Source organism: Petaurus breviceps, unplaced genomic scaffold (assembly GCF_028583685.1).
Source record: "Petaurus breviceps papuanus isolate PSGF00001 unplaced genomic scaffold, PetGlider_PUasm1.0 174, whole genome shotgun sequence".
Taxonomy (NCBI): domain Eukaryota; kingdom Metazoa; phylum Chordata; class Mammalia; order Diprotodontia; family Petauridae; genus Petaurus; species Petaurus breviceps.
Genome location: NW_027185761.1, coordinates 78,578,297 through 78,599,274, shown reverse-complemented (window position 1 = coordinate 78,599,274; position 20,978 = coordinate 78,578,297). Strand labels below are relative to the sequence as shown.

At 48.2% G+C, this 20,978-nt stretch overlaps 2 protein-coding genes across 3 annotated transcripts in view; one reads left to right on the top strand and one right to left on the bottom strand.

The window, feature by feature from the left end:
• Positions 1–14,918, bottom strand: part of LOC138158300 (guanine nucleotide-binding protein G(I)/G(S)/G(O) subunit gamma-11-like) — a 273,389-nt gene extending 258,471 nt beyond the window's left edge. For both annotated transcript variants that reach the window (XM_069084490.1, XM_069084491.1), the window contains exon 1: positions 14,909–14,918. The gene's annotated coding sequence lies outside the window, so the exon portion shown is untranslated. The remainder of the gene's footprint in view (positions 1–14,908) is intronic.
• The window catches only part of CALCR (calcitonin receptor), a 63,060-nt gene that overhangs the window by 35,321 nt on the left and 6,761 nt on the right, over positions 1–20,978 (top strand). Inside the window, exons 6-11 of the mRNA XM_069084488.1 lie at positions 3,767–3,893; positions 13,520–13,673; positions 15,044–15,104; positions 15,189–15,255; positions 18,083–18,301; positions 19,697–19,738. Of these exons, the coding sequence (XP_068940589.1) occupies positions 3,767–3,893; positions 13,520–13,673; positions 15,044–15,104; positions 15,189–15,255; positions 18,083–18,301; positions 19,697–19,738 (670 nt within the window). The remainder of the gene's footprint in view (positions 1–3,766; positions 3,894–13,519; positions 13,674–15,043; positions 15,105–15,188; positions 15,256–18,082; positions 18,302–19,696; positions 19,739–20,978) is intronic.

The following is a 20,978-nucleotide window of genomic DNA, read 5'->3' as shown; positions in this document are numbered from 1 at the left end:
TCTGCATGTTACATTGTAGACACAAGGTGGTAACATTCTGTTACATTCATGGTATGAGGCCATGGACATGTTACAATTCATGTGGGCCCCTAAGCTTTACAGGGCAGCTAGGTGGTACCAAAGTGCAGAGAGCGCCCCGGTGGAGTCAGCCAGACTCATCTTCCCGAGTTCAAATTTGACCTCAGACACTTACAGGGAGTAACCCTGGGCAAGTCACTTCACCCTGTTTACCTCAGTTCCTTCTCTGTCAAATGAGCTGGAGAAGATAATGGCAAACCACTCCCGTATCTGAGGCAAGAAAACCCCCAATGGGGCCATATAGAGTTGGACATGACTGAAAACAAGTCCACATTCCATTGTATATCATGTGTGTTACATTTGCTGCTGTTGTCAGGGAGCTGATGTGTCCACCGGGCTGCAAAAACAGCGTCACAAACATTGCAGAATTACAGGGACCTGAAGGGACACCTACCAGTTACAGGTGAAGACATGGGGGCCGGCTCATGGAGGGAAAGAGACTTGTCTAAGGTCACACAGACAGGAAACCTCCAAGGTGGGAAGCAGGTATCATCCCTCTCAAGGGACAGAGAGATTTTCTGATCTGTGACTGTATCTTTCATTACTGAAAAAAGAATAGGGCTCTTCATCTATCGGCCAGTGAGGATTGTGGAAGGCTCCAGTCGTGAAACCTTTGCCCGGGCTACTGGTTGCCATCAGATCTCAGATTATTGGAAGACACCATCCACCAGAGATCCTGAGGCCAAGCGTTTGCCCAGCACCACAGTGCTGTGTGCCCCTGCCATCACCAGCCCCTGCTCTCTCACCAAGCACTTCACTCCACAGTCCTCTGGGGAACCCTGGCATTGAGAGGTTCTTACACTTCATGGAAACAAAATTGGGGTGAAAAGACCCTGACATCTGTGTGAATGGCCAGGACTGAGAGACGCTCAGAGGTGGGGGGGGGGGTCCTCCTCAGGCATCCTGAGCCTTCCTCCAGATGCTGGCAATTTGTGCTGGTACTGACTGGGCTGGATCCCAGGGTGAGGTCATGGCTGTTTGATTCCAGGGAGGAGGAGCCCTGGGTGGCCTGGCCTTGTGAGGAAGGAGGGGCTTGCCAGCTGCCTGGGGAGCCCTCAGCAGCAAGGGTACCTAGAGGAAGTGAGCTGCCTGGCCAGAGTACAGGGCAGCAGGAAGCCTCATCCTTTGCCCAGAATAATGATAATCAATAACATTGATGGAACACTTACTCTATGCCAGGTGCTGTGCTAAACACTTGGTAATTAGTACCTCATTGATCCTCACAGCTGTGGGGGGGGGGGCAGGGCGCTCTGCCTCAAGGGTGGATGGGGAAGGTGTTTGCAGCCTCTCAGCTTCCCCCTGCCCCATCCCCACCCCCACCCCATGCTCCTCCTTCCTGGGTTCTCCCAGTGCACCATCCTTTCCTTTACCCTACACCTGGGTCTTTGGAGCCCAAACTGCCGCTGATTGACAGGTCTGGGCTGGGAAGAGGCTTTCCAAGGGAGAAGTCCACTGAGCTTGGGGTTCCAGGGACTGGCTCAGCCAGACACATCCTGGATTCTTGCTGCCCAGTTCCCCTCCCACCCAGTGTGATCTGTGGGTGGGAATGAAGGCTTTTTCTCCTTCTTTCTCATTGGCTCGGCCCCATGAAAAGTCTGGAGGAGGTGGCAGGATCCCTGAAATGACAGGGTTCAAATAAGCATGGGAGAATGGTCCAAAGGAGTCTCCATGTGAAGAGAGTGGTAAGCACGCCTGGGTTCAAATCTCAGCCTTTCCCCTTCCTGCCTGCGAATTTGGGCCTGAAGTTCCCAAATCATACAAGAGGGGTTGGCTCCTGCTAGCTCTGTGTCTTATGAACCCATGGTCCACAGATCCCCTACTGCCCTAACAAACAGTTCTTCCTGGTCAAAGGTGAGATGTGACATTCACTCCCCATCACTGCCCAGGCTTACATATTGTGCCCTGGGTGGGGAGAGGGGAGGGTTGACTATGGCCATCCCTTCTAGGCTTCACACCTTCTCCCCTGTCAGACCTGCCTGGGCCTGCAGTGAAAAAGGAGAAAGAAGGGCTGAGCAGAGCTCCCTGAAGGGGCATTTCCAAGAGTGCAGTCTCCTCTTCAGAATCCTGTTTCTCGCCCAAGTGTCTGACCATGTTGGCCAGCCAACTCAAGTCCCAGCGGTATTCTGTTCTGGCCCCAGCCCAGCTGTCTCTATCTTGTCTAGGATGGGCACCAGGTCAAAGTTTCAGGTTGCCTTCCACCAGTGGGTTTGGCAGGGCAGGGCTCCTCATGGGGTCAGTTCTTCCAGAACAGGCTTCCAGCCTCACTGTGGGGACAACAGATGCAGACTTGAGGCTGCCACTACTTATTTTTAGAGCAGATAGGAGAGGATAGTAGTTAGAGCTCTGGGCTTGGAGCCAAGATCTGAATTCAAATCCTACCTTAGACCCCAAAGCAAGTCTCTTAACCCCACACAGACTCAGTTTCCTTATCTGTAAAGCCAATGTCACAATAGTAAGATCTCTGAGAAACTCTTTGGGGGTGGAGGAAGGAGGGAGCTGCCCCCCCCCAATTGCTGGTAGCTTTACCTAAATAAAATCTCCCATCCAGATGGATGAAACATCTCCAGTCCTTAGGAAGATGAGCCCCTCCACTTCAAACCTTTCCTCAGACCTAAAACATGTGTATATATGTGTGTGTGTGTATGTGTGCAAGGGCACACAGGCAGAGGAGTCCCTTACCTCACCCTTCCTGACATGTTCATGGCATCATGGGAATTAGGATGGAAGGAGCCTTAGAGGTCCTTGTGGCTGACATCCTTGTTTGACAAGTCAGACATCCAGAGCCCAGAGAGGGCAGGAAGTCACACGCCCACAACTTGGCCTCAGAGGCAGGGGACTGAGCTCAGTTTTTCTGTCTCCAGAATTAGCAGGTGAGAAGGGTGGAAGGGAGGACTGTCCTCCTTTATTTACGATGAACTCAAAGGTTGTAAAGAAATGCTCCAAAGCAATTTGAATATTAGCATCCTGGAGCCTGGGACTTTATCTATGCATGTTAGTCCAGGTGTGGAAGCTCCCTCCCCTGATATAGCTCAGCGTCCAGAAGACCTTAAACTCATAAGGTGTCTGGGGCACTGTGACTTACTCAGGGTCACTCAGGCAGTCAGAGGGCTCCATTCAAGACCAAACCCCTCTCCCATGCATCACACACCATATGTGTGTATATGTGAAGATATGTATATGTTCATGTGGGTAGGTCATGCATGTTACATGTGTGCGCACACACATTCTTCTTTATTCAGATTACCTTCCTGATTCCTTTCTGGACATTTATCTCGTTAGTTCAATACTTTGTTTCTTCACCTTTGACTTCTGATGGAAGCAGGGTCAGGGCTCAGACCTTGAGTGATTCATGTGCTTTTCAGCAGGGCATCAGAGCTTTCTGGTGGAGAGAGGCAGGGGTTCAATCCTCAGACTTTACAGACCCTTGCCACAGCCTTGGGAAAGGGGCAGGATGCGTATAGTCTCCACTCTTCCCCAGGACTGCACAGTCAGTGAAAAAGTAATGGCCTAAGTCTGGGTCTGCTGATTCCCAAAGCCGAACTCTTGACTTCTCAGATGTCATCCTCAGAACTGGGCAACTCCTCAAGGAGTCCATGGAGTGCCCTGATCCCAAGCGCATCGGGCAAGGGCTAGGATGCACTGACTTCAGCACACAGACACTAACGCATCCCCCATGTCTCTCTTTCAGGAGCCTCAGCTGCCAGAGAATCACACTGCATAAGAACCTGTTCTTCTCTTATGTGCTGAACTCTCTGTTCACAATTGTCCACCTCATTGCAGTAGTGCCCAACCCTGACCTCGTGAAGAGAGATCCCGTAAGCATTGCATGTTCCTGGATTTACTTTGTGAGATGTTGCCTGAGGGGAGGGGGAATGCTTCAGGTAACAGAAGCTTCCAGCTTTTAAATCCTGCCAAGCCCTGTCCTATTCAGACTTTCCCAGTGTACCATCGGGGTAGCCTCTCTCATATGACTCTGCCTGAGAAGCTACCCCAGATTCAAGAAATTCTGGGAGTCTACATTCACTCAAAACCATTGTTTAGAAGAAGCCCCTACCAGAGTGTTTGTATTTACACATCAGCCCTAAGATACAATTAATTCAAAGCAAAGGCATTTAATGAACTGGCACAGAGGGAAACTGTCAGAAGGGCATTTTCACATAAACCTGGGACACACTTTCCCATACACTGATATACCATTGGTAGGAAAGGAAGTGCACTGAGGAAACACATGTTGAGAGACATGTGTTTAGAGAACACATATGGCCAGGGCATCATTGGGGAGGGAACATGGGCTCTATGTTAGAGGGTCGTGGACATTTTCTGGTGATATCCTTGAATTGCTTACTCCATTCTAGGTTCATCCATTGGTCTTTAATCCCTTCTCCCAATCATGTTTTTGTACCTATGGGTCTTTTCTTGCTGTTAATAACTTCCTTGGAGCATAAACTCTAGTTGAAAGACTGAACACTTTAATAACTTTTTTTATCACTGTACATTGTTCACCAGAATGATTACACAGATTGAAAGTTTCACCCAGCAGTAAATTAACCTGCTTGTCTTCCCACAGTTCCTCCAATGCTGGATTTTTACAATCTTTCCATCTTTGCTGTTTTTATGCATATGAGTCAACATATTCAAGTTACTTTAATTTGTGTGTCTCTGTGAAGATATAGAATAATTTTTCACATGATTGTTGGTAGTTTGATTATTGATAGTTGATATTTCTTCTTTTGAAAACTTCATATTTTGGGGTCATAACTATTGGAGAAAGGCTCTCGCTCTTGCACATGTGTGTCAATCTCCTATAGAGTTTTTATTTCAGACCTTTATGGAGAAGTTGCATGCAAATATTTTCCTATTCTATAGGGTTGTTTTTTGTTTTTGCTTTTTTACTTTGGTGATTTAATTTGTGCAAATGTTTATAAATTAAATGGAAGGAACTGGTTTTGCCTTTTGTAATTACTTCTATCCTATATAGTTAAAAAATTCTTTCCCTGCCTGTAGGTAATAATAAAATAACAAAATCTACCATTCTTCTATAAGAGTTTTGCTGTGGTAACATCTTATGGATTATTTATCCATTTGAAAGTTACTTTGGTATATGGAGCAAGATAGTGGTGTCAAACTTGTCCATGAGGACACCTGTAGGCCACATATTGGCAGTTTTAAAATGTGATATTTTATCATACTTCTTTTGTTGAACAAACACTTCCCTTGGGTTTGGGCACTGGCAAGGGCTGCCAGTTGCAGCTGCCTGTCAGGATCCTCCATGTAACAGGTTGGTCTCAAGCTCTTTTCCACTCAAGTGCTTCCCAGTCTTCCCAGACCTTGTCAAAAGGTGTTTGTGTCCTTGGGTTCACCAACCCCCAGCTTGTTGTCCATGTCTAGGTCTTGCTTCTCTGATCTAGTTCAGTAATTTCCTCAGCTGTTGTTTATCCAGTACAAGAAAATATGGGTAATTACTAAGTGGCAGTAGAGTCGAGGTCTGCCATGTCAAATTCCATTCTTACTTTTTTCCCATTATTTCACTTGATATGCTTTACCTTTGATCCCTCCCTATCTGAAGGGCAGTTTGTGGTTGTGTTAACTACAGCAACAACAAGAACACAGATTTACTATGTGCCTGGCACTGTGCCAAGAACTGGGCATGCAAATACAAGCACAAAGAAAGACCATCTCCAAGAGCTTGTGTCTAATGAGGAAAGACAACACCCAAAAGCGGAGGAAAAAGGGTTGGTGGGGAGAGCTGGGGGTGGAGGCAGCCGAACCAGGTGGGGGCAATGGTACAGAAGGTCTGAAGAGCATCCTGGAGCAGAACGACATCCATCTCTTCTGTCTTAATAGGTTATTGTCAGATAGTTGATGAATGGTTGATTTAAAGGGAAATTCTCCTTCCATCTTTTCTCTATTTGCAATGTACAGAAAAATGATTATCCTGCAGAGTTCTTTTGTGTGCTGGGACTTTACTGAGGTTCCTCCTGGTCTCAGGAAGGGGGGGGGGGGTTGGTTAAGTAATTCTCCAGAGTTCTCTGAGTGAATCATTCACTACACTCACTATGCCTTCTGCAAATACACACAGAGAATTCTGCATCTTCCAGGCCAACACTTCTTCCTTAATTTCTTTTGTCTGTCTTATTGGTCTGGACAGCCTTGTTATCAAAAAGAATGTAGAACATTGATATTTTTTTTGCTACATCCTGATATTATTGAGAGGCTTCTCCTGTTTCTCCATTGCAAACAATGCCAGCTCTTAGCTTTAGATAAATGCTTTTGATCATATTAAAGGTCCTTTACTCCTTTTTTTCCCAGCTAGTCAACAGTCATTTATTAAGCATTTTCTATGGGGAAGACTTTGTAATAAATTCAAAGAATACAATGGCCCCAAAAATGGCCCCTGCCCCCAAGGGGATCTCTAGTGTTTCCAGTTCTCAACAGAAATTAATCTTCAAGATTTGAGAGCGAGAGCTCAGAATTCCTGAATGTTCCCAAAATCATATTATTTTATTTTTTCATAATATTTTATTTACATGTTTTTAAAAAATGATAAGTGACCATAATAATAAATAATGAATCATTTTCCATGGTAGGGCTATAATAAAAATTTCAGAGAGTTTCTGAAAATATTTAATAATAAATGCATGACTTGTTATTATGAGTCACTATTATAAAAATGATTTAAAGCATATCTGGCAAGGAGCTGACTGATTTCCTTTATTTTCCAACATTCTTAGTACTCTTTACTCACTGTTAATGGATGTTGAAGCAGTGCTTAATGAGAAATATTAAGTACAGTCATATTTACAAAGAATTATAGCCTATAACAAATAATCAAATGGTAGAAAATGTCAGCAGCGATTACTAGGTAGAATATGTTTGTATCCTCTGTTGGTGAGTGATTCTTGCAAACAAAATAAATATTAATAAGTATGTATGTGTAGTATACTTTATACACATCCTATGAATGATGTTCCAAGAAATAACAAGATTTGGAAGCAAAATAAGTCCTTAAATTAGCCATTTTAATGTGCAATTCTGTGTGGTGCCATTCACCTTGCTGGGAGATGTAAATGCTGGATTTTATGAATCCTCTGTATATCACCATTTCCTGCTTTTGCTTTTGACTTAATGTCAGTGGATTCCTTCAAACCAGCAATGTTCATCGTTAACCTTCAATTCTCACAGGAGAGTTATCCAATTTCCTGACTTTTTTTTTCCAGTGGGATTTCAGAGTTAGAAAAATATAAATTTCCCAAGAAATGCCAAGAGAAAATTCCTGCATGGAAACACTAAAGCTCACATTATGATGGGGAGACAACTCTGGGGGTGAATGGCATGTCATCTCATAGGGAAAGGGTACAGGAGTGAGAAAGGCTTCCTGAAGAAGGTGGGGTTTGACATAGTCTTGAAGTAATTCAGGGAAGGTGAAATGCAGGAGCAAGAAGACAAAGGATTCCAACCATGAGAGAGCCAGAGAAAAAGCAGGCAGTTGGGAGACAGAATATCATGGGCAGGATGTGCAGGGCAGTGAAATACAAGAAAACTGGAAGTGGGGGAGGGGGAAGCCAGTTTGAAGGGCTTTAAAAGCCAGACAGCGGATTCTCTCCTGGATCTTGGCAGTACTAGGGAGCCAATAGAGTTTTTGAGGAGGAGCATACTGATGTGCTCAGATCTGTGCTTGAGAAAGATCACTGGCAGCTCAGTGGATTTGATGGAGATGAGTCCTAACTGTTGTCAGCCTTTTTCTTTATCTGTTGCTATAACTTGTATGATTGTTGGTCTTGTCAGTAATAGGATTAAGTGTTGCAGTGCTTTCTTAAGTATTTCAAACATCAGACACTAGAAGTTATCTAATATGAGCTCTACGTTTTACAAACAAGGAAACTGAGGACCAGAAAAGCTAATTGACTTTCTCAAGGTTCTACAAGTAGTAATCTTGGATTTGAAACTATGTTCTTTCCTCCAGAATCCTCTCATGGAGCACTACTCCTACTGTTTCATGATCATTATTGGGCATTCTTAGTTACTTAATTACAAATGTAATGTGTTTATAATGAATATTTTTAATATGTAGCCATACCCTTTGCTAATGACTTATTTACTACTTTAGTATCAATCTTCATTAGCAATATTCATCTAAAGATTTCTTTTTCTGTTCTATCACTACCAAGTTTGTGCATTGGGATCATATTTGTCTCAGAAAAGGAGTTTGATAGAGTGCTGCTTTCTCTATTTCTGTGAGAAGTTTATATTACATAAGGATTAATTGCTCTTTAAGTGTTTAATTGAATTAGCTTATAAATGCATCTGGACCAGGAGGTTTTTTCTGTGGGAATTCATTTATAACCCCCTTGATTTCTTTTTCTGAGACAGGAACATTTAGATTCTTTTTTGTTGTTGTTGTTAATTTGAAGTTTTATACTTTTTATTTTATTCAACAAACATTATTATCTTAATAGCACCTAATGTATTTAAGGCACATTCAAAGACAAAAAAAAGTCCCTGCCCCCAGGAGTGTTCACCCTTCTAGTAGGATACAACTGGGATGTACCAAGTACACACCAAGCAATACAAAGTATTTACATGAGGGCAAGAACACTACTAACAAGAGAAAGAAAGGCCGAGTACAGAGCTGGTCCCTGAGCTGGGCTAGCTCAATGAGCCCAAGGTGAGGCCGGGCTGGGCCCCAGGCATGAAGGAAGACCAGGAACTAGCAGAGCAGCTGGACTGAACCAGTGTGGGAAGGGAAGCTGTACAGAATGAGACTGTGGAAGGCAGTAAAGGTCAGGCAGAGCATTCATAACTTATCCGCAGGCAAGAGGAGCCAAGAGGGATTTTGAGCAGAGTCAAGGCTCTGTTTTAGTCCCATCAGTTTGGCATCTGAGTGAAGGGAGGCCTAGAAGGCTGCCAAAGGGTCCGATGAGGACATGAGCTATGGGAAAAGTGGGAGGAATGGAGAGATGGGGGTGGATATGAGCAATGTGGTGGGCATAGGATCAACAAGGCTTGGCAACTGGAAAGATACAGGGGTTGAGGGAGAGGGAAGAGTCCAGGCTGAGACCTGGTTTATAAGAGGGATGGAGGTGCCACAAATAGAAATGGGAAAGTATTGAAAAGGGATGGATTTGGAGGGAAGTATGAATATAATTTTAGCTTTTTCTAAAAGTATTTATGTATTTAATTCAGGTTTTCAGATGTGTTATGGTTTAACATCATTGTCGTAGTCATGTCTAATAATGTCTCTAGTTTCTCTCTATTTGCTCTAAGGGTTGCGTTCTCATTATTGAAAAATCGGCCATTCAGTTTTCCGCGTCTTTTTATCAAATTAGCCAAAGGTTTGCTTATCTTGTAGCTCCTTGAAAACAACCAGCTGTTTATCTTGTTTCTTGGTCCAGGGGTTTTTGTTTTCAACTTTTTTATCCTTCCTTTGATTTCTCAAAAATCCTACTTTTGTGCATATTTTGGTGTTACTGGTGAGGGGGGGGAGGGGAGAGGAGGGGAGGGGAGGGAGGGGGGAGAAGAGAGAGAGGGAGAGGAGAACATGTATACATGTATTAAGTGTTTACTATGTGCTAGGCACTGTGCTAAGAACTGAGGATAGAAGACATCCTCTTCTCTCAAGGAAGGGAGTAGGGAGAGTGAAGGGTGCTAGTGGAGGGCTTTGAGGTATGTAGTGAAGAAGCAGGGGAGTCTGCCCAGCAAGGTGAGCTGGGAGTGGAGGGAGGCTACTCAGGAAATGAAGATCTCAGCCAGGAACTCACCCATCCAGAGAGTAGGTCCTGGGGCACAGTCGTCCAGAAAGGGACAAGTTCATTAAGTTGATTCACAAGTTCATCCGCTTATTAAGTTGCCTGTTAAATCAACTCGATTCTCTCCCCCCTCCCCATTTGTTCATATGTATTCAGAGATACAGCTTCCTCCAAGAATTGCTCTGACTGCGTTCTGCAGATTTCCATCTGTTATCTCATCATTCTCATTCTCTTGAAGAAAGCAGTAATTTGTTGTTTCTGCGATTTGTTCCTTAACCCATTTATTTTTATGATGTCATTATTTAATTGTCATTGGGTCTGCTCCTTTTGTTTTCCCACTCAGGAGGATCACAGTTTTACATTTTGGTTTTTAATGAGTGTCTTTAATATTTCTGCCTTTCTAACCATCATTTATGACTTATCTATGAAATGCTGAAAATCATGAATACCTAATAATACCTTAGGATTGCCATTCAATAAACACAAGAAGTCAATCACATCTAGTTTTCCCAAAATTCTATTCTGAGCCATAATTTCCTTCTTTTTGTATAATGTTGAACAGACTTATTCTTGGGAAAGTTTTTCCAGACATCGCCTAAGCTAGCCTCTTTGCCGGTTTCACCCACTGCTCCTTCTTCTCTCCTCTGAGGCTAAGTAGAATTAGCCTCTCTCTCTCTTCCAAAACTCTCTTTAAAAAAGTTGAATACAGCCCGGCCTCCCTATTCCCTCCAACCAGCAGAGATGGAGCATGAACTTGATACCCCACCCACGCCATCCCTGTTGCCCTTCTCTGGGTGCTCTGCAGCTCACCAGTATTCTTCCTAAGTTGGCATCTACAGACCTGAAGCCCAGACTCACCATTGAAAGATGACGGAGTGATCCCCTCCCCAGTCTCAAGACCCTCTGCAGCTCTTGCCCAGGATGGCTTGCGCTTTCCCAGGGTTCAGTTCTGATTGAGTTTCCAAGTCACTAAAGACCTCCGATCTTTTCCAAATGATTGGCAGGCCAGCTTCTCCTCCGCCGTGGTCTGCCTGGGAAGCTGGCCTCGTGGAACCTTGTGATAGTAATGGCATTTAAAGATTCCCCTGTATTGGCTTGGTTTTTATCTTTTCCGGTGGCTGAATTCCGAACTCCTGGGCTCCTCCTTCTCCTCCCACAGCCAGCAGCCGCTCCTGGCTTCTGCCCAGGTCTCGATGCAGGCAGCTCACCATTCCTGCTCTCAGCTCAGCGAAATCTTCATGCAGGCCATTCTTCTCTCCTGCTCCACAGCTCCACAGAATCACAGCTACCACAACTGGGAAACAAACAATTATCCCAGCCCCCATACTTTCCTTTTACTCTGCAGATCCTGTTCGTGACGCCATTTTGTGGCGGCAAGCACCCCGCGTCCTCAGGGTTTGCTGCTACCACAGGTTCTTGGATCTGCTTTGTTAAAGGAAAGCAACTCAAAATGGGTTAACAAGCTTACTTTAATCAGTCAGACATATATCGTTTACCTTGTTCAGGGGAAAAGGTCAGCACCCCGAACTTCAAAGCATACAGGCAGAATTATCAAGACAGAAACAGATCAAGTAGACAGATTTCCAAACTGTCCAACCATTACATCCATACCCAGTCAACATCTGGGTTTCCACATCTGGGTTTTTCAAAGCCGGGGGACTCTCAACAACGGCTTCCCAGAATTCAGATCAAATCACAGAACACCTCTCAAAGTGAGTCCCAGCAATCCTTCTCAGTCTCTCTCTCTCCTCCACGAGGTGCTGCTTCCAAAAAGTTCTTCTGCCTCTCTCTTGTCTCTCCAAATCTACGTCACCAGCTCCTCCCAGTTCAGGACTCTCTTTTCACATCAACAAGTCCATCCCACAGGTGGGATTAACAAGCTCTGGGTTTTAACACAATCAATTTGAAAATCCAAGCCAATACAGGGGAATCTTTAGATGCCATTCCTATCACAAACCTGAATGGAGATGACATTGACGGCCACAATGATTGATGATGATGATGACGGTGACAATGGTGACAGTGATAACAGTGACAACAATGATGGTGACTGCAGTGACGATGCAGTGACGATGCAGTGACACATGTGCAGCCAGTAAAGCGCTTCGCTTTAAGTCTCACCTCAGTTAAGTGATAGGTAGGCATGAAGTGTCCACACCTACAGCCACCATGGGGCACCGTAGTGCATGGAGCATCTGGAGTCAGGAAGACTCATCTTCCAGCCTCAGACACTTCCCAGCCATGGGAGTCACTTCACTCTGTGTGTCTCCGTTTCTCATCTGTAAAATGAGCCGGAGAAGGAAATGGCAAAGCCCTCCAGTGTCTTTGCAAAAAACCAGGGAGGTCACAAAGAGTCAGACACAACTGCAGAATCACTGCGCTGCCTGTACATGGTCTAGAAACCTTGCGTTTCTCTCACTTCTTGTTCCAGCCCCTTCTTAAAAATATCTTTCCCTCCTTTATCGTGCCCACCTTTGCATCGACATCAGAGTAGTGAAGTGTGCGCTTCTCTAATTTCTAGCAGATCGCCCTCTCCTTCCTTCTCCTCCCTGGTAGTGAGCATTGGAGTATCACAGACAATTGCTTTCAAGGTGGTCTTTTTACAGCACCAATGATGAGCCTTGCAGTAGATGACACAGGGCCCCACAAGATTCTATTTCTTGTCAGCTTTGGGGCCAACACCTTTCCTTGCCTCTGAGAAGATCCCATGAGCTATCATACTGCCACTGAGAATGTCAGGATGGATGCCACTCAGTTCCTCCGGCAACAAGTGTACTTGATGGCCACTGGACAAGAATGCCACATGTAAAGCTTAGCAGAGGGTCATAGATGGTCTAAAGATTGTGTGTGGTTGTTAGTGTGCCCACTTTCTACCACATGTCCACTGTGGCTGAAGAAGCAGAGGGGGCCTCACAGGACAGAGGATCCTTTTACATTCTGCCCCATGGGCTGCCAGGACCAAAGAATTCACCCCAAAGTGGCCAGTCTGCTAGAGGTAAATATTTCTGTATTGACTAGGTTGGTCCTGGAAGATAGATTTGAGCAACTGTGAGGTCTATCCTGGGAACCTGTCCAGTATGGAAGACCCTTCTAGGCTTGTGCTAACTGGCATTGCCTTGAAACTCAAATGCCAAGCCTGTTGACATTGCACAGAGGCCTCCAGGTCAATGAATGACTGACTACTGAGAGCCAGGGGTGGAGGTGGGGGCAGGACAGATCAGAACCCTGTAATGAACTCCAAGCCAGGGCATGAGCGGAGGCCATGAAGCACCTCCCACCTTTCAAATAACAATGTGGAAATCATATCATCCCCAAGGAAAGTGCCCACGAAGCCATCAGTGAAGGGGAAAGTGGCCAGTGCTTGACTCCCTGGCCCCCAAAGTTGCTGCCCCGGGCATAGGAAGCTCACCCAATGTCCTATAGTCTATCAGGAGTCTGGGGCCCCTCCGAGCAGTGGGCAGGGCTTTCCACAGGGGTTGCCCCATTTTGACATCTAGACCTGAGTGAGCTTCTCCCAGACTTGTTCCACATTCTAGGCCCCTAGCAGCTACTCTGCTTGCATGGGCCATCAGGGATGCAGGGGAGGAAGAGGTTGAACCTGGCCTTTGGCGGGTGAGGGCAGGCACCCAGGGGCAGGCACACAGCAGCCTTCACTGGCTCTTCAGCTGAATGTTCTCCTGGTGCTGCCCCTGCAGGTGAGCTGCAAGGTCTTACAGTTCTTCCACCAATATATGATGGGCTGCAATTACTTCTGGATGCTGTGTGAGGGAATCTACCTGCATACTCTCATCGTGGTGGCTGTGTTTGCTGAGGAGCACAGGCTGCACTGGTACTACCTTCTGGGCTGGGGTACGTATGGCCGCCTCCCCCTCCTCAGAAGGGGGCTTCTGACACACAGAGATGAGCATAGTGGGGGCTTCACGGGGGAGGGGGCAATGCTTCCAAGAAGGACACACATTCAAAGCACCAAACAGATAGAAAATGTGCCCTCTCTTAAACAGGTTATAGGAGACCATAGCCAAATTCCACCATGAAAAATCCTTCTTACCTAATATCCTTAGCTAATGAGAAGCAGCATGGGACTGGGAAGGAACTCTGGATTTGGAGTCCAAGTGCCTGGGTTCAAATCCCAGCTCTGCCTTCTACTCCCCATGTGACTTCATCTTCATCTCTACAAGCCTGTCAAACAAGGCACCATAGAAGTAAATGACCTCTGAGGTACTTTCCATCTCAGTGGAAGGCACTCCTTCAAAACTCAGCTGAAGTCCCATCTTTCAGGATCCTTCCAGATGCTCCTGCCCTCCCCTCAAAATTACCTTGTTTTTATTCTGGAAGGAGAGGGAAAGAAAATGTCAGACAGACAGACAGACAGACATAGAGAGAGAAGCAGGGAGGGAAACGGGGAAGAAAAAGAGAGGACAGAAATGGAGATATGGAGAGAGAAGAAGAGGGGGGTGGAGAAAGAGAACAAAGTGGGCAGAGTGCTGGCCCTGAAGCCAGGAAGTCCTGGGTCCATGTCCTGCCTCTGACACATACTAACTGTGTGACCCTGAACAAGTCACTTAACCTCTTGGTGCCCCAGGAAGCTCTCTAAGACCATAAGTTTCAGAGGACGCACCAACCCACCTTAATAGGTGTCTCCTTATCTGAGAGATCCTAAAGCAATGAAGCCAAAGGTCCAGTTCCCATACATACATAATAACTATTAGTCCCATTTTACAGATGAGGAAATTGGGGTCAACTGAGCTTAAGAAGGGTCTGTGGCCAAATTCAAACTAAAGTCCTCCTGACTGAAAGTCCAGTGTTTGATCCACCACTTCACACTGCCATGTTGTCTCCTCAGAAAGTGTTCCCATTTGTCTCATGTCCAGTGGCTAGCCCTTGCCTCATATGGAATGGATGGTTGATAAGTGCTTGTGTATTGACTGGTTAAATCCTCAATCTGCCCTAGAAGCTGAGGTTTCTAATGGCTGCTTTCCATGGGCTTACATTCTACTGGCGGGGATAGGGGAGGGGGAGAGAACTCTCACACCTCATGTCCATGGATGGTGAGGACCCACACATTATAGCAAGAGTCCTTGAATCCCCATGTACAGGTGGATGGCGAGGGCCCACAGTATAGAAAGTGTCCTTGAATCCCTAAGTGTGCTGAAGGGCCTTCTTTCAGGCAAGGGAATAGCAAACAGCTGCTGCTACCTTGGGGCCCTCTTCTTTTCCAGGCTTCCCGCTGATACCAGCCTGCATTCACGCTGTCTCCAGAACCAAGTTCTTCAATGACAAGTAAGAGCCCCATTGACCTTGACCCTTGCTCACCGTGACATCCTCCCACCCCAGACTGGGACTGACTTTGTGCTTCCTTGGCAGCTGCTGGATGAGTGTGGACACCCACCTGCTGTACATCATCCACGCACCCATCATGGCAGCTCTGCTGGTGAGTCCAGATTGGCTACGTTCATTAGTGGGGCTAATCAGTATAACACAAAGAGTCCTTTCCAGTCAGTAGATGATTCCTGGTCGGTAGAACCAGCCCAAGACTCTCTTTCCCCAGGTATGTCCCCTCAGAGCATCTAGACTTGACCTTGACCATGAGGCAGGGCAGGCCTGGGCAGGCCCCAACAGCACACAAGGACTTCAGTAGAGAGGGGCTGGTGGCGAACCCCAGCTCTGAGGAATGGGTTTGGCAGAGGTGACTCATGATCTTGTCTTTCCACACCTCCCCATGGGAAAGTGTGAGCCTCAGGACCCCAGTCCTGTTGTTCAACCTGGAGAACAGGAGACAGCAGAGATTCCCTGGAAGTAACCTAAGCCTGGGCCGGATGCTTCAAGCTAGAGAACATTCCTAACATGCCTGGCACATAGCGGGGCTATGGAGATGCTCCTTTCTTCCCCCTTCCCCTTGACATGCCTCTCTGGGGCAGGGGCCAGGGAGTCCAGAGGGCTCCCAGCCCCAGGAGAGAAGACCAGCTCCTGGGGACCCTCTGCAGCAAAGGGGAGACGGAGCAAGTGAGTTTCCCAGCCACACCCTCAGGCAAGCTCATCTGTCCTGGACCCAGCCCACGCACCAGAGGCTTCCTGGGGCAACAGCCCCAGTGCTCTAGGCCCTCTGTCATTCCACAGCTCCCTAGCAGGCCCCCTTCTGAGCAGCCCCAGCAGGGGGTCAGTCTGCCAGCCTTGTGCATGAGGTAGGAGCCATTGTTACCTTTTACAGATGAAGAAACTGAAGCTGGCAGGAGGGGAAGGGACTTGCCCAAGGTCACACAGCCAGTCAAGGTTTTTGTGTATCTAGGGTGGGGAGAGGGGAGGTCAGAAGCAGTGAATAGAGCATCAGGCCTGGAGTCAGGAAGATCTTAGTTCAAATGCAGCCTCAGACACTTTCCAGTTGGGTGACCCTGTTCTGATTCCATAAAACAGGTCTAATAATAGCCCCTCCCTCCCACGGCTGTTAGGAGGACCCAGTGAGGTAAGATTCACAAGGCACTGTAGAAACCCTTCTGCTTCTGAGGCCATATTGGAACTCAGGTCCTCCTGCTTCCAGTCTGGCAGAGGCTGGCTTGGGAGGAGACACCAAGGCTCTCAGGGGGTCTGACACCCCCACACCCTGCAGGCCAGCCCTCCACCTCCCAAGGGAGGGCCCTCTGTGCCAGGACCAGCACACAGAACCTAGGGCATGGTCCCTCAGGCTGCATCCCGCCAGAGATGGACAGCTCCCTCAGGCCACCACTGGCAGGTTCTGTTCATTCCAACCCAACTGGCATTTATGAGACCCTTCCTCCAGGTCATTAAACCCCTAAACCCCAAAGGGTTCTTGAGGATAAATCCCCTTCTAAAATACCCCTGGTCCCAGGATCACAGAATGTCACACCATTACCCTTCAGGGTGACAGTGGGGGTCAGTGGCAAGGACAGCTTATCTCCAGGTCTACTCATCCCAAGGTTAGCTGGTGGCTAGCTAAAACCCAGCAGAGAACCTAGGGCCTGTGCCCAGGGGGCAAGGGGGTGGGGAAGGCTTCTCCAGAAGGGAGATGATCACCTGACCAGAAGGATGTTAGGGCGTTGAAGGCAGTTTGCTGACCACAGCTTTGTCCAGTCACAACTATTGCGCACATCCCTAGGTCTGAGCACGAGGTCCCCAGCTCCCCCACACTCCTGTGCTCAGATGCTGAACCAGAGCCAGGGTAGAGCTTGTTAGCTGATACACCAGCCTGGTTGGTGTCTTCCCTTTCTCTCCTTAGGCCCCTACGATCCAGCTTCTGACCTCATCCTTCTACCCACACTGCCCTCTCCAAAGTAACCAGTGATCCCTTAATTACTAAACCCAATAGCCTTTTCTCAGTCCCCATTCTCCTCAGCCTCTCTGCAGCCTTGGACAACATGGGTCACTATCACCTCCATAATAATACTCTCCTCTTTCTAGACATTGGGGGGCACCCCCCCTCTCTCTCTTGGTTCTCCTCCTCCCTTTCTGACCGCTGCTCCTCTGTCTCCTTGGCCAGATCCTCCTCCGAATCACACCCTGTAACCTTGGGTGCCCTTGGGGCTCTGCCCTGCCTCTTCTCTTCTCCCATAACATTGCTTCACTGGCTGAGCTCATCAGCGCCCGTGGATTTAATAACCATTATGCTGGGGATTCTCACATCTGCCTTTTCTGTCCTGATCTCTCTGCATTTCAGACATCTTGAGATGTCCAGTGGACATCCTGCACTTAATCTGTCCCAAATGGAACTTATCTTTCCTCCTAAACCCATTCTGCTCCACACTCCACTGGCTCCCTATCACCTCCAGAATTCAATGCAAAATGCTCTGTGTGGACTTCAAAGCCCTCATAACCCAGCCTCCTCCTCCCTTTCCAGTCCTGTTACACCTTACCCTACCCCACATATTGTTTGACCCAACAGTACTGGCCTCCCGGCTGGTCCACCAACAAGACTCTCCACCTCTAGACTGTAGGCCTTGTCTCTGCCCCCCCCCCCCCCCCCGCCCCCACCTCTGGGCTGTGGGGCCTCTCCCCGCCCGCCCCCTCCCCCCCCCAGTCCTGGAACGCCATCCGCTCTGACCTCTGACGTCCCTGGCAGGTTAAGTGGCATAGGTAGGCAAGGGCTGCGTTCGTGCCTTGCATCTTCCCCTCCCCTCCCGGCTCCAGGCAGTCCAGGGGGGAGGGGACGTGGGGGGAGAGCTGGGGGGGGGGCCCGCAGAAGGGAGGGAGGGGTCTCACTGGCCCCATGGGCTCCAGCTAAGCCCAAGCCCGCCCTCATCTTCCAGGTGAATTTCTTCTTTCTCCTTAACATCGTGCGAGTGCTGGTGACCAAGCTCCGCGACAGCCACCGTGCCGAGTCCAACATGTACCTGAAGGCCGTGCGCGCAGCGCTCATCCTCGTGCCCCTGCTGGGCATCCAGTTTGTAGTGATCCCCTGGCGGCCCGAGAGCAAGCTGGCCGGAGAAGTCTATGATTACGTCATGCACGTCCTCATGCACTACCAGGTAGGGACGCGCCCCCGGCCTGGGGCTCCAGAACCCTCTACTGCTCCCTGGGGCTTCCCTGCAGACTCGGAGCCCTCCCCAGCCCTCCCGGGGTGCCCCTTGGGGGGGGGCAGCCAGAGCGCGTAGCCTGCCACCATCAGTCACTCCAGGCCTCAGAGTCATTAGGCGGCAAAGACTCTATTAAGTTGGGGGGGGGGGGGTTAATTGGTTGTTTCCGAATTGATGAAACGAGGTGAATGCAAGGCATCCGAGATGCCTCCTGGGAGGGCTCTGTAATTACTTTGCAGTTTCCCAGAGAAGCTCGGGCATGTCCTGCCTTCATCCGGGCTGGGCCATTTACATCAGGCCTCAGGCGGAGAACATGTAGACAGGTGCTCAGCCCATACCAAGTTCCAGCATCCAAGAAATGATAGAGCTTGAGTGGTTGCGAAAGAAAGAGCTCTAGACTCGGAACAGATGCCCAATGCTTAAAAGCCACAGCAAGAAATATTAGTGAGGAGGAGGAAGAGGGGGAGGAGGAGGAGGGAGAGGAGGAAGAGGAAGGAGGGGGGAGGAGGAGGAGGCGGGCTGTGCATTTACAGGCACTTCAAGGCCTGCCAAGCACTGATTTACTTATACTCCATCCTCCATCCAAGCTGTTGTGACTGTGGGTAAGTCACCAAATCTTTTCCAGCTGCAGTAATTCAGCTTTGAACCCGAAGCCCTGAGCCATCTGTCCCAAATCACAGAATCTGAGAGGTGGCCTGAGTTTGGGAGGCTGTCTGGTGCCAGCCAGGCTGAGTAAGAATACACACACACACACACACACACACACACACTATATATATATATATATATATATATATATATATATATATATATATATAAACGGTTATCCAACCTTTGCTTGAAGCCCTCCCTGGAAAGAAGCCATGGCCTCCCACAGCTTTTGCTGGAAGGTAGTTTTGTTTTGTTTTGTTTCTGGCCTTGAGCCCCAGTCCGCCTTTGCAGTTTCTGGCGTTGCTCTCAGGTTGGCCCTTTGCAGTGGAACAGAACAAGGCTAATTCCCCTTCCTCTTATCCCCCTGAGCCTCCTCTTCTCCAGACTGACCAAGCCCAACTCTTTGGCCACCTTGGCCTTCCAGGGGCTCTCCAGGTCATAAATGTCCCATTTAATAAAAATGCAGATACTGTTGAAATTGGAAGGCACATTAGATGGAGGGTCTTTCTCATTTTGCAGTTGAGGAAACTGAGGCCATGAGAGATCAAAAATCTTACTCAAGGCTACATAGCTGGTTAATGCCAGAGCCGGGCCCCTCATCCCTCTGAGTCCTGTTACTTAAAAATACACAATGACCCAGCAATCACTGACACCCCATTTCCTGCATTTCTTCTTTCCTCTTGTTTTTGTGTATAGGGCTTGCTTGTGGCAACTATTTTCTGCTTCTTCAATGGAGAGGTGAGCATTTCCTGGCGATCCACTGGCTCTTGGCCTGAGGTCTTGAAACACTCAATTCAAAACGTCAATGAAGCATTTCTTCTGTGCCTGGCACTGTGCTAGGTATGGGCTACAGAGCCAAAGAGGAAATTGGTGCCTGCTCTCTACTGGGGACAGGATATGGAAGCAGATAGTAAAGCTCTGGTAATTCAAGGAGAGACTGGGCTTGGAAGGGACAGGGAGGAGGACACAGTGAATCAGGGAAGGCTTGGTGAAAGGAGAGAGGTCTGATCTAAACCGTGAAGGAAGAAAAGGGTTCTGCAAGGCCCAGGAAAGGAGAGAGTGCACTTGAGGCACAGGGGAGCAGCCCTCGGAACATGTGCACAAAGCAGTTTATTCCATCTGGAACAGAAGGTATGAGTAGGCAAAAATGGGAAGTAAGACTGGGAAGAAGGGGGCCTTAAAAGCCAAAAAGAGGCTGTTGTACTTGATCCTGGGAGTGATAGGGAGCCACTCGAGCTCCCAGAGCTGGGGAGTGACTCGGTCAAACCTGTGCCTTAGGACTATGCTGAGGGTGTCTTCCTGAGCTCCTTCTCTTGCTGGAATCAGGACTGCAAGCAGCAGACTGAGCCTCCAGCCCAGGGGTGGGAACCTGTGGCCTCGAAGTCACATGCAGCCTTCTAGGTCCTCGAGTATGGCCCTTTGAAGTTTAGATTCAGTAAAGGGCCCACATAAGGACCCAGAGGGACACACGTGGCCTCGAGGCCGCAGGTTCCCCAGCCCTGTGCCAGCAGATCAGCCCAGCACAAGGCAGGGGGAGGGGACCAACAGTCACCTGACCAATAGCCCTGCCTCCTCCTTCCTCCCACAGCCTCCTGCTGGGAGGGTGGCAGGGTGGGGGAGGGATACTGCAGACAGTTTCCTTGGATTTCTGCAAAGCCTTTGGCAAACAGCTGAGTAACACCGTGGACAGAGTGCAGGGCCTGGAATCAGGAGGACCCGAGTTCAAATATGGCTTCAGACTGGGCTGATGGGCACTGGGGAGCCACAGCCTAACAGAGGCTTTGCAGAGGGCGGGGAAGGAGCTTCACCATCCACCCTCTATCCAAGCCACGTGTGGGGGCTCCTGCACAGAGACCCATAACTGGGAGCTGCAGCACAGCGTGAGAGGAATCCTTGATTACTGCATCCACACAAGGCTCAGAGAAGGAAGGAAGGAAGGAAGGAAGGAAGGAAGGAAGGAAGGAAGGAAGGAAGGAAG